A 12,611-nucleotide genomic window follows, 5' to 3' on the forward strand; every position below is an offset into this window, starting at 1 on the left:
CAAACACACACACACGCACGCACGCACGCACGCACGCACGCACGCACGCACGCACACACGATCTCTATTTCTCTTCCTCACCTCTTACTCTTATTCTTCCTGTCTCTCTCCCCCTCTCTCTCTCTCTCTCTCTCTCTCTCTCTCTCTCTCTCGCTTTCTTTGTCACTCTCACTGCATATATACTTCCTACACAACACTCTGGACCCTGATTCTCTCATGACCATTTCTTCCCTCCCTCCCTCCATCACATTCTAATTCTACTGCCCTAACAACATCATCATTTTTGTATGTCATTCCCTCCCTACCTGTAGATTGTTGATCACTGTTGCAGCTAACTTCTCGAGAAACGTCGGGTCTCTTTCTTCTAAAACAAATAAACGTACATACATAACGAAGGTGCAGAGACATAATCTGAATAACATTTCGTGGAGGCAGTTTGGAGATGCCATGAGACACAGTAGTATGCTAGATTCACTAGAAGCCGACGCACGACGAAATAAGCTGCGTTACGCCGTGTATTTCATAGCCCGCTGATGCCACAAGAACAGCGCGAACGATGCCCGTCAATACACAACATGACAACCATCCACCTTTATCTCGCCTGATACTTTCACTCGGGCCTTATCCTCTCGAAACGATAATAATATTTAGTGAATTATAAATCATGTTTAGTGAAGCCCCTGCTGCCTCTACCTGTGGGGAGAACCTCCAGTCTGTCGAGAATAACTCGCTTGTGAGCCCGCGCCAACTGCTTCTCCTTGGCCTCATCGTATTCCCTGTCCGTGGTCGGGCCCGCCAGCACAAACAGCTCCTCGACTGCAACTATCACCGGTGCTGTGTACAGCTGCGTCCATGGAATCGTCAATGTCAATTTGCCTGGGAATAAGAGCAGCAGGCTGTGTGAGCGTGTACACAACCCGAGGGGTTGTACGACGGGGAATCGTAGAATGCACTAGCTAATAGCTAATCAGGTTCAATGGCTTAATGCTTTAATAGCAGCTAATCAACTGGTATTTACGTGTTTAATTTCACATCAAACGGCCTGATAATCATGGAAGCCTGAAGCCTGGAAGCATAATAATATCAGATATGTTCAAGGATGGACAGGCAATTTAGTATAGATTTTCTTCTAATTTCAGAGTTCAACACACTGAATGCCAGAGTCGCATCCTAGGAGCCAGTCACGTGAAATTCCCGACACTGGTACACACGAAGCGGAAACCATCCAGTATATTAAACTTAATCACCCTTACGGGGCATACATATATAAATTTCTTACAATGTGCTAAATCTGATTCCTAACATATTTCAAGGGTCGACCAAAATTGCTTGATTTTCATCTGGGCAGTCTTATCAACTCTGTACGATCATCGACCCGTTTATGATGCAATGCAATAACTCCTCATGGATTTCACTTCCCGAGTAGTAGCATGAGTTGAATTTATAATGAGAATCCTTAAACAGACTAACCAAACCGAGAGCTAAATTGCCAATTTTGTTTGAACCATCTCCTCTGCCAATATCAGGGGTGCAATCTGATTGAACCCAGGTGCAAGCAACACAACTCAATTTCACAATTTTCTCGAAATGTGGCAATTAAAGGAGATACAAGACGATTATGGATTGTTGAATTGTGAAAACTCTCTCTCAGTGGGTGTAATATAAACGGGTATTAACAGTTGTGTTGCTAGATACGAAAAGTGTACAGCCTTCAAAGATTTTGTGTAAAACATACATCATTGGTTTTTCCTCACCCTAACTTTGCAAAACATAAACCCTAAAGAGAGTATGGTTATGCATACGAGCCTCTTTCCTTTATAAACTCAAGGAATTATAATTATCATGGAGACTTGTTAAAAACCTATACTTCCTAACTAATTAAGTAATAACTTGACATAGAAAGGAAATGACAACCATGCGATTGTCACCACAACAGAAATGCATTCTTTAAGCAATTGTATATCTATCTCATTATTATGTGGTGAAGTCTAACCCTTTCCCTACAGAAGCTGATATAGGAGGGGGAGGACAGGCACACGGTGGGGCGGTGTGGAGTAGGCGGTACCCGGTGTGGTACTGCACGGTAGCGGTGTGTGTGAGGCCGGTGTGCGGTGTATGACTGGGCGGTGTGTATTTTTTTTTAGTGTGTGCAATGCCCTACGTATCTCTTGCATCCGAAATTATTCCATGAAATTCAACACGAATTGGTTTAAATAAATCGATCGAGAGTGCAGTAGAACCGAATGTACAACGTAAGCGCGTAACATAACGTCATCGGCATATGTTAATGCTCCGGTTGAGTCACGATTTCCGCTCAGCCGAGCTTATTCCCCCTGCGTTCGTATAGAGTTACTGCCCCTGCTAGCATCCGGGTGTCTTGCTTCAAAATATGGCGGCTTTTGTTCAGGCAACTCTACATATCTTCAAGCAAAAGACCACGACACCCTCGACAAGTATCAATGTGTTTGTCGAGATTGACCCCCGTAATGACTATACGTCATTCTTGCGTCAAATTAGGCGCGACCATGGAATTGATGCGAGGTGTGCCAAGCTTGGCATCGCGGATATTGACTTGGAGATTTGCGTCCTCGACAAGACCGCGCGGCAAACCACTGTTGTGACCATGGGCGTAAATCCCGGGGGGATGGGGGGATGCATCCCCCCCGCTCTTGAAGGAGGGGGGATGGCCTGTACACAGGGGCGCAAATCCAGGGGGGACAGGGGGACATGTCCCCCCCACGAATTTTCAGAGGGGGGACATCATATCAAATGTCCCCCACGATTTTGGGATCACCATGATTTTGTGTGTAAGTGTGTGTGGTGTGTGTGTGTGGCAAAGCGTCGGAAGCAATAAAATAGTTGCCGCGGCTTGGTGATAGGGCGACCCCGCGCGGAGCGCGACAGCCACCCCTAGGGGCGGTCTGGGGGCATGCCTCCGCCGTGAAAATTTTTGAGAATCTACAAGCCCAAATCGGAAGTAGACGGCGGAGCAAGGAATGTGTGCCAGAAGTTCTTGGCATCATAACATTTTATAGCTACACGGTGACTGCAGCGGGCGATGCTACAGGATTCTGGGACCGGGTGGGTCTAACCAGTAAGACATACTGCGAGCACGCGAAGGGGGGGTTGTGGGGCCCTCCCCAGAATTTTTTTTGGAAATTAGACCCCTCAAATGCGTTTTCTCGCTGAGCAGGGGGGGGTGGTCCGGACTACTTGGACCCCCACTCCCCCTTGATACACGCCCCTGACCTGACCTCAATCTGACCCGGTCTCGCTTATAAGGGGCCTAGATTTTACCACGTATATACAATGATATATTGTACCCGGCCAAAAAGACGTTATAATTATTCGAATGATTTTTGGTTACGGAAATTATGCCTGAAAAAATGCCGCGGCGTGCGCCGCGGCTGCCGCGGCCAGTTCCGACGCGCCCTTGTGTGCTGTGTGTGTGTGTGTGTGTGTGGCTATGTGTGGTGCTGTGTGTTGTGTGTCGTGGTGTGTGTGTGTGTGTGTGTGTATGCGGTGTGTGTGATGTGTTTTGTGAACGTAGAGAAACCTACGCTTTTTATTGTGTGTGATAGTGCGTCAACGATAGGCTTCTTTCCCTTATTTTGCCAGCTTTCATTTCATTCAAGTGCATAATAATGATCATGCACAACTTAAGAAAAATGGCGCTGTCTTTGATAAGATTGAGTACCTTTCTTTTTTAACCGTTTGTTTTTATCTTATATTTAAATAATTCTTATGCAGAATCATTCAGGAAGAAAGTATGTTGTATGAAAGTTTTAGGAGTATCACTCACATTAGACACCTGATTCAAGGATTAGCTGGGAACACGAGGCTATATTCACGCAAGAGAGGACACTGCAGTAACTGAGCATCGGTTTTAATAATGTACATTTTCAATATGCAAATTGATGATATTATTATGACAACGCCATATATATGATATGACTTGGACAAACCAATACCAACAGCACCAATTTATTTTGTGATCAACCTCAACACCAACGATGAATTGGTTTTTCTGCTTTTTGTTTTTCTTGAATTTTATGACCTGCATTCGTGAGACAACCCTTTTCGTAATCTTATCACAAACCAAATGCATTGCCTGCTGTGTGTGGTGTGTGTGTGTGGTGTGTGTGTGTGTGTGTGTGTGATGTGTGTGTGTGTGTGTTGTGGTGTGTGTGTGTGCAGGGGCGCTGTTAAGCAGGGGGGGGGCACGTCCAGGGGGTCCCGGACCCCCCCTGCTCGCGCAGAAAACGCATCTGAGGGCGGTCTAATTTCAAAAAATTCGCGGGGAAGGCCCCCCAGACCCCCCTGTCGCGTGCATCGCTACTGCATCGTGTCACCCCCCCAATTTCAAAATGATTTGCGCGGCCTGCCTGCTACAATCCCCCCCACGGGGAGATTCAAAAAAAAACTCCTGCCTCCGCTGCACCCACTTGAAAGTTCAGCTAATTATGATACATTTGGAGAACCGCGCAGGACCTAAAGTCATTTCAATTACTGCAGCGGGCATGTACAGCGCGTGGGGGAGGGCGCTCCAGCGGGTGTCGGACCCCTCCCTGCTCGCCGCAGAAAACGCATCTGAGGGTCTTAATTTCAACAATTTTCTGTTGGAGGTCCCCCAGATTCCCCGCGATTCGCGTGATCATCCCCCACTCCTCGCGTACGAATTTCAACGCCCTGTTGTGACAAACCCAAGTTCCGGGCATATATGTACAGCCAAGATTTCGCCAGAGAGCAGACTTACGATGGCTAAGTATATTACAATTGGCCAATTAAATGAGGATGTTTATTTAAGAAATGCCAGTGCTTTTCGACATGCACGGAGTAGAGCCAGATGAGTATCCAAACGGTGGAAAACCAGCACAATTGAGAAGAGCAAGTGCTTTCATTCACATCACGGGGACGCCAGTAGTTAAACCCAGTCGCGTACAGGGAGCCAGAGTATTACTAAAGAGTAAGAAGACAATTAGTGTAATATTATGGGACAGACATTATCCTGGTTTGGTGCATGCTATATTATTATAGTTAATATTGATTTTAATCTCTGTGGCTGCATGTAAAGCCATATCATTATCTGTTGACATTGTTCCAGTCTACAAGGAGGATTTTGCGATAGCATCTCTGTGCGTGACTGCTACATGTAAATGCAGACTGCTTATCTGTGACAATTTCCTCTACAAGAGGGGATTTGGATGCATCTCTGTGATGATGGATAAATGCAGACTGTTATCTGGCTGACATTGTCTCCGTCTAATGGTTATCCTAGCTATGGAAGAATGTAAAGTAGTAGTTTGCAGTGTAGCGAATGTATTATTTAGCGAATTATGATCACTTAATACGGTACGGTACTATAAGGGGGAGGGAGGTGGGGAGGGTTAAGGGGCGAGGGAGTGGAGGAAGTGGGCAGGAGGTGGCGGAGCTAGGGGCTGAGGCGGAGGTGGGGAGGAAGGACCCCCTGTCCCCCCCTCCATATAGGGTACGCTGGCTCAGTACAGTAGCGTGGCTATACAGTAGCCAGTGACAACAGGCTTGCAATATGTCTTAAGTAGATAAATCAATATAGTGGCCAAATCTATATATCCCCATGGAACATTGCGCACATTCACGCCCATAAACACGCACGCATGCATGCTGCGTAGTCCTTCCTACCCGCACACACGAACGCACTCACTCACATATGCATGCACACACACGCATACATTTGCTCTGTTCCTCTTTCACTCATGGTCTCTTCTCTCTACATCAACAATAAACATTTTTCCTGCTGGAATCACTCAGACTTTAGGATTTAGGCTCGCGACTGAGACTGGTGTGGTGACCAACAGCGCTACGCATGTTAACATCAGTGGAATTTCGCCAGAGACAGATCTGCTAGCAGCTCCAGTACCCTCTCAACAGCATATATAATAGATAACGCTGCTCTTCATTCGGCTGATGCATCATTAGGTTCCTTTTGCAGATTCTCTGACGAATAAGTTTTGACTACACAGAGAGAGATTTTATCCAATCACAGGGGAGTTTGCATATTGCAAGTACACGCATATTGCAATTTATACATCATATAATGTAAAATTATTCATGAATAAACACAAGTACACACAAAACACAATGTAATATGAAAATGGATTGTACCCTTAGTTGATAAGGTAAGGCCACACCGTTTCTCCCTTACCACAATTTTTAAACCCGTTAACCCACTTTCTTTTTAACACCTGGGCTGAAAGCTGGCCCATCCCCTAATTATCCAATTTACCTCACACCTACCACTCTCCAACTCTCCGATAAATTACACCTAATGCCTGACTAATCATCACCGGAAATTTTACTTGGTCTCAATGCATCCAGTACATTCAACTTTCGTCATTATATGCTCTACAAGTTTAAATTTAACCCCTACCCAACAAGTCGAAATCCTCAAGGTCCTCCCGTAACAGGAATTGACACTACACGATTAACCTACTTTTTAACTTTCACTATGTGCGCACACTATCGGGCGTACGTTTGTATCATTGGCCGTCGCGTATACTCACCTACAAAGCCAGCTTTCACTTCAATCGGCAAATTCAACTCGGCCTAAAAAGAGCAGAAAACTTCGTGAGTTCGACAGTCAGCTGTGATTGTACAGCTACTATAAGCTCTAGTAAGTATATATAGTAGCTCTTCCGTCTGAAAATTTAATACACATTCGATGCAGTCGTAGCACCAGCAAAGGTGCTGTCCCGTTACACAAACGATTAGGCCAAACAAAAAAATACCTTTAGTTCGGGTCACATGGATTGTGAAAATTAGGGTAGGTAAGTATTTTTTTTTTTTTTCACACAAGTTAAATATACAGCTTGATACAGCTTGAAATGCAGCTTGAAATGCAGGAGCCACGAGATGCAAATTAAAAAAAAAGAAAAAAAAAGTGACCACAGTCGCACATTTTTTCACTCCGAAATGTGAAGTCGGGCGGGTGACCCGAACTAAAGGAAATTTTTTGGTCGGCCTTAGACCAGTTGTTCGCAATCTCACTTCACCACTAATGGATGAAGAAATGCAGTTCATAGACAAACCATGATTTTTCTTTGATAAACGAGAACTTTAAAACACAAACCCTACAGTAAGCAATGTGATCACTGGGTTCTGAGTCACTCTAAACCCACAGGGAATTCCATACTACTAGTAGTTAACAGTCATGCAACTGCTCTACCCGGTCTTTAACTGTTACTAATGTTATCATATACCATACTAAACTATTATACACCATGCTACAACATTTAGCATATAACATAGATTAGTTATACTAATCTATGCTACGCTACCCCACACTACACCACACCACGCCATGCTAGCCACGTCACACCACGCCACGCCACACCACACCACACAACACCACACCACACCACACCACGCCACACCACGGCATGCCTCTACATTACACTACTCCAAGCACAGCGGGCCAACTGCAACGAAACACCCCCTCCCAGTTTCATGCACTTCCATTATGGTATACTAGTATTACTACGTGCTATGTGCAAAGGTCAGCAGCTCACCAGGGCTTCAGGCTTCAGTCGCAGGTCGTACAGCTCGACATCGCCTGTAAAATGGAGGATAATGTCAAATCAATGCTCGCTAGAAGACGCGCACAGAGCTAGCAGCAGGCACACAGCAACGAAGCCGCAATAAATGGTAGCGTACATGCCTGCAATTATCGCCGGCGAGATTGGTGCGTTTATCTTAGAGAGCTCCGTATGAGATGATGGGCATGCAATCACCACTGAATGAAAATTGTGGTCGACTATGGATTGCAGGAACAGTTCTTTATATATGTAATATTGCGAGGGCCATGAAACATGTACTGAAGAATATTCACACATAGTTCTCAGAATCACAGGATCAGATGAAATTTTTAAAGCTCATCTCTGCATTCGGATAACAACTCATCACAATTCTATCCCACAGTCACGGTGCCAACGACAGCGTCAATTAGTGCTGCATATATTGTGTAAAGCCTTGTTAATGCCACGTTCTATTATTGTATCCCCCGAACGAAGTTCGTGGGGATACTATGGGTTTAGCATCGTCGCCGCCGCCGCCGCCGCCGCCGCCGCAGAGGATTCCTTGTGAACGCTCTACCGGCTGCAATTGTTCTCCGATCATCTTCAAATTTTGCAGGAAGGTGCGTTATCGTAAAGCGAAGAAGCCATCGTTGCCATGGTAACAACATTTTTTCCCGAAACATTCTAGAACCTGTAACTTCTGCAGTTTTTACCCGATTGTCATGATTCGAAATTTATATTTGTATTAAAATTTATATTAAAATTTATATTAAAATTTACATTAAAATTTACATTTAAAAATTTAAAAATAAAATTTAAATTTAGATTGTCATGAAATATATATATATATACATATATAAAAGCCATGTGTATTATCGGCGGCTCTGTGTGGCCAAATTCCATTGTATAATAGAGGTAAAAACAGCACAAAGTTACAGGTTGCATCAATAAGTTTCCACAAAAATGATTCTTAACCATAGGCCAACATCGACTCCGCCCACACCAAAAACGATTGCGTCTTTCGCTTTACCAGTAACGCACCACTGCACCCATACCCCCCTCCCCCCTGTGTGTATTCCATATATCTTGGCCACATCTGAGGCAGACCAGTTGTCTAACAAATCTTTGTCTTTGTGACTTATTTAACTTTACCTGCCTTCTACGTCCTTACAGAGATATTCCATTACTAGATCACGGGGATACATGTAGTTGGCGACAACTGCTCGTTTCTAGTTTGTGTTGGGTAAGTGTACATCTTTCTTTGACATCAAGGACCTATGCAGTAAATTCAGAGACGAATACTGGTGATGTAAATAGCACCATGTGTCCACAACACAAATTCACGTGACAGCTTTATGAATTTTCCATCTGGTCCAGACACCTCGTTGCTTTGCTTTCTTATTCTGGTACTTGTGTTGTTGGTACTTTGTTTCTTCCTCGCTTGTTCTGTCTTTCTCTCTCTCTTTCTCTTTCACTCACACGCGCACGCATTCACGCACGCACGCACGCGCGCGCGCGCGCTCGCTCACTCACTCACTCACTCACTCACTCACTCACTCACTCACTCACTCACTCACTTACACATTCAATCATTCACCCCCTCTCTCTTCTGCATTTGCTCCTCTCTTATTCTATGTGGCTTCCCTTTTCGCTCTCCTTTATTTTCCTCTCTCTCTCGGTCTGCCCGCCTGCCCGCCCATCAACCCACCCCCTACCAACCACCTACATTACCTACCTACCTATCTTCCTGCCTGTCGGCCTGCCTTGCCTGCCTGCCTGCTGCCCGCACCCGCCCCGCCCGCCCGCTTGCCTGCCTGCCTGCCGGCCTGCCTGCCTGCCTGTCTATCTATCTATCGATCGATCTCTCTGACACATAGATAAACACTAATACAAATTCTCATTTTCTTCCCGTGTCTTCTAATGGGGGAGTGAGTAATCGGGTGCTCCTGTCCAGTTGAGAGCATTTATCAGGCTATTATATGCCCTACTCACGCCTGAATCATTTATAATGTGTGTTCCACCACCGCCTTTTTCCTGAGCCATTAGTTTTACCCATTTAGTCCTACTCTCAGCTACATCTTTTTTTCCAGAGCCCTTAGCTCTACTACCTATTAGCCATTCACCCAGCCACAGATTTTACCAGAGCCTATCTTTAGCCCTACGCACGTCTCCACAGCGGTCAGCGGATGGTCTGTAGTTGTAGAAGATAACAATGAAGACTTTGTTCTAAACAAGAACTATCAATTTCATGGGTCCTCTGGCCATGTCCAACTATATAGTAGCAGGTAGAACAGTAAACGTAAGATTCCCCCTCCCCTGTATATTAGACTGCCCCTACCTAGAATTCAAGGAGCAAAATAGTCATATAAGTGAGTGAAAACGGGATGAAATGATTAAGCAGTAGTTACGCAAAGTGATAAATAAATAATGAGTAGCCTGATTGCGTGCAACCATTTTGCATCTCGAAGGAACTGCCTGGTAGGCGCATTACTTGATGAATGCGGCTGACATTTAAGATAATCACACAACAGCTACTAGTTAAAAACAAAGTGGATATGGAGAGCACACAGATACTACTTTCTGCCTCGCACTTCAGGAAATTAATCAACGATACGCAGCCAGCGGGGTTTTAAAAAAACAGGCACGCTGCACGTACACACGCACTATATAATAATATAGGGAACGTATAGATATTTGAGCGCTGTTTCGAACGGGTTTGTCACAGATCCATCCCCCTGCCACGGAGCTCTACCTATGCAAGTGAATACGCCATTATTCCACGAAAAACTTGCACTCGTAATGAAATTACTTCACGGCAACTATAACATCTAGCTTCTTGAGATGCTCTACAGAATTCGAACGTTTTTAAAGGGCCGGACACACTAGGTGATTTTCACCGGCGACTCAGTCGGGCGACTCAATGGCCGGTGAAAATCGCCTAATGTGTCCAATCAGTCGCCGCCGATTTGCAGCAGCGACTTAGTCGCCCGATTCGATCGCATCGATCAGAACGTTTTGATATTATCGCGCGACTTTTTAATCAATCGCCCTTCAGTCGCCTAGTGTGTCCAGGTCGGTGAATGAGTCGCCCGATTGTACAATTCATCAGCCAATCAAACGGTGCCATTTTCAATCATGTGACTATCAATCTAGGTGGCGCGAGTGTTTTAGTGTTGCAGCGCGAGAAAAATCGCCGATGAATCGCGCTGATATATTCGCCTAGTGTGTCCACTCTCAGTCGCCCGACTCATTCGCAGGCGACTCACTCGCCTGAAAAATTGCCTAGTGCCCTTAACCATCGCACGATAGATGACCGATTATGATTTTATGTGACCAAAGCTTGCACATTTCATTGCAAAGGATAAATGAATAATTAAATGCTTTCGACGCTGATCAGGTGTGTTGCATCGTGCTCACTTTAAGCGAGGCATAAGCGGCTGCACCGCACTAATGGCGCTTATATTTTATAGATACATATTGAAGCAGTTGCCTGGAATAACGTGGCTGTTTTCATCGAGCAGACTCGGTACATACAAGCACGTCGTTTCCCTCAAGGTAGTTGTTTTATTTGATCCTAGCTCTACAGTGCAGCCTCTTCACTCATGCTACAGGAACTACGACTTCTTCTTACTCTTCTACTCCCTGCATTGGAAGCGATTGGGCTACGCTAGTAGCGCTGCTTTAAACCCAACTAATGATTCGTGTAAGAAACCCCATCTATAAGTATAGGTCGTCATGGTGAACGAACGAAAAATGTAAATTAAATATGGAAATTCGGGTCATTAGAATACAGCTAACAATTTCGTGAATACTTAAAACTGTGTGAGCTGCACAGAAACTGCTACATAAGCATCAAATGATGGAGGTTTAATAATGCTGCACTAACGAGGACGTCCATCAATGCTCTTGGATGGTTAACCAATCAGAAAATTCCGGGTAATCTCAAGATAAATGCATATTATAGTGGTCTGTTAGCGACTTGATTTTCAACTAGTCTAGCTGTCCTTTTAAATCTGAATGAAATTGCTTGGGCATGTCACTTGATGGATGTAAGTGACGAGAGTTGGTAATCCGATGAACTTGTCCTAGAAAATCCAAGCTAGTTTATCCTACTATCTACAAACATTCATTGCTACACGCCAAGCTCCGTTTCATAGCTCACCACAGGAGAAACTAGAAAGGGCAGTTGTCGCCAACTACATGTATCCCCCGTATCTCTCCAAGATGTGTAAGTATACAAAGTTTGGTCGCGCTAGGTAAATTAGGGGCCGAGTTATAGAGCGGAAAGGAAATATGATAAAGGTCAAGGTCAATGTCGAATAAAGGTTGCAGTGACGTGGTTTCGGTACGCGACACACCTTCTCCCCAAGATGTGTAAGTATACCAAGTTTGGTCGGGCTAGGTCAATTAGGGGCCGAGTTATAGAGCGGAAAGGAAATATGATCAAGGTCAAGGTCAAATAAAAGCCGCAGTGACCTGGTTTTGGTACGTGACACAGATTCTCCCCATAATGTGTAAGTATACCAAGTTTGGTAGACCTAGGTCAATTAGGGGCAGAGTTATAGAGCGGAAAGGAAATATGATCAAGGTCAAGGTAAAGGTCAAATAAAAGTTGTAATGACCTGGTTTTGGTACGCGACACAACTTCTCCCCAAGATGTGTAAGTATACCAAGTTTGGTAGCGCTAGGTTAATTAGGGGCCGAGTTATAGAGCGGAAGGGAAATATGATTAAGGTCAAGGTAAAGGTCAAATAAAGGTCGCAGTGACCTGGTTTTGGTACTCTGACCACCGTCTCCCCAAGATGTGTAAGTAGACCAAGTTTGGTAGCGCTAGGTCAATTAGGCGCCGAGTTACAGAGCGGAAGGGTAATATGATCAAGGTAAAGGTCAAATAAAGGTCGCAGTGACCTGATTTTGGTACACTGCCCACCTTCTCCGAGAGATGTGTAAGTATACCAAGTTTGGTAGCGCTAGGTCAATTAGGGGCCGAGTTATAGAGTGGAAAGGAAATATGATCAAGGTAAAGGTCAAATAAAGGTCGCAGTGACCTGATTTTGG

The 12,611-nt window shown here is 44.8% G+C and overlaps 1 protein-coding gene across 1 annotated transcript in view; it reads right to left on the minus strand.

Annotated features, from left to right (window-relative positions):
* Positions 1-12,611, minus strand: part of LOC106815040 (vacuolar protein sorting-associated protein 13A-like) — a 64,248-nt gene that overhangs the window by 39,912 nt on the left and 11,725 nt on the right. The window contains exons 3-6 of the mRNA XM_014819466.1: positions 7,548-7,591; positions 6,543-6,585; positions 694-876; positions 306-364 (exon numbers count right to left, since the gene is read on the minus strand). Coding sequence (XP_014674952.1) covers positions 306-364; positions 694-876; positions 6,543-6,585; positions 7,548-7,591 — 329 coding nt within the window. The remainder of the gene's footprint in view (positions 1-305; positions 365-693; positions 877-6,542; positions 6,586-7,547; positions 7,592-12,611) is intronic.

This window comes from Priapulus caudatus, unplaced genomic scaffold, assembly GCF_000485595.1.
Source record: "Priapulus caudatus unplaced genomic scaffold, Priapulus_caudatus-5.0.1 Scaffold1027, whole genome shotgun sequence".
NCBI lineage: Eukaryota > Metazoa > Priapulida > Priapulimorpha > Priapulimorphida > Priapulidae > Priapulus > Priapulus caudatus.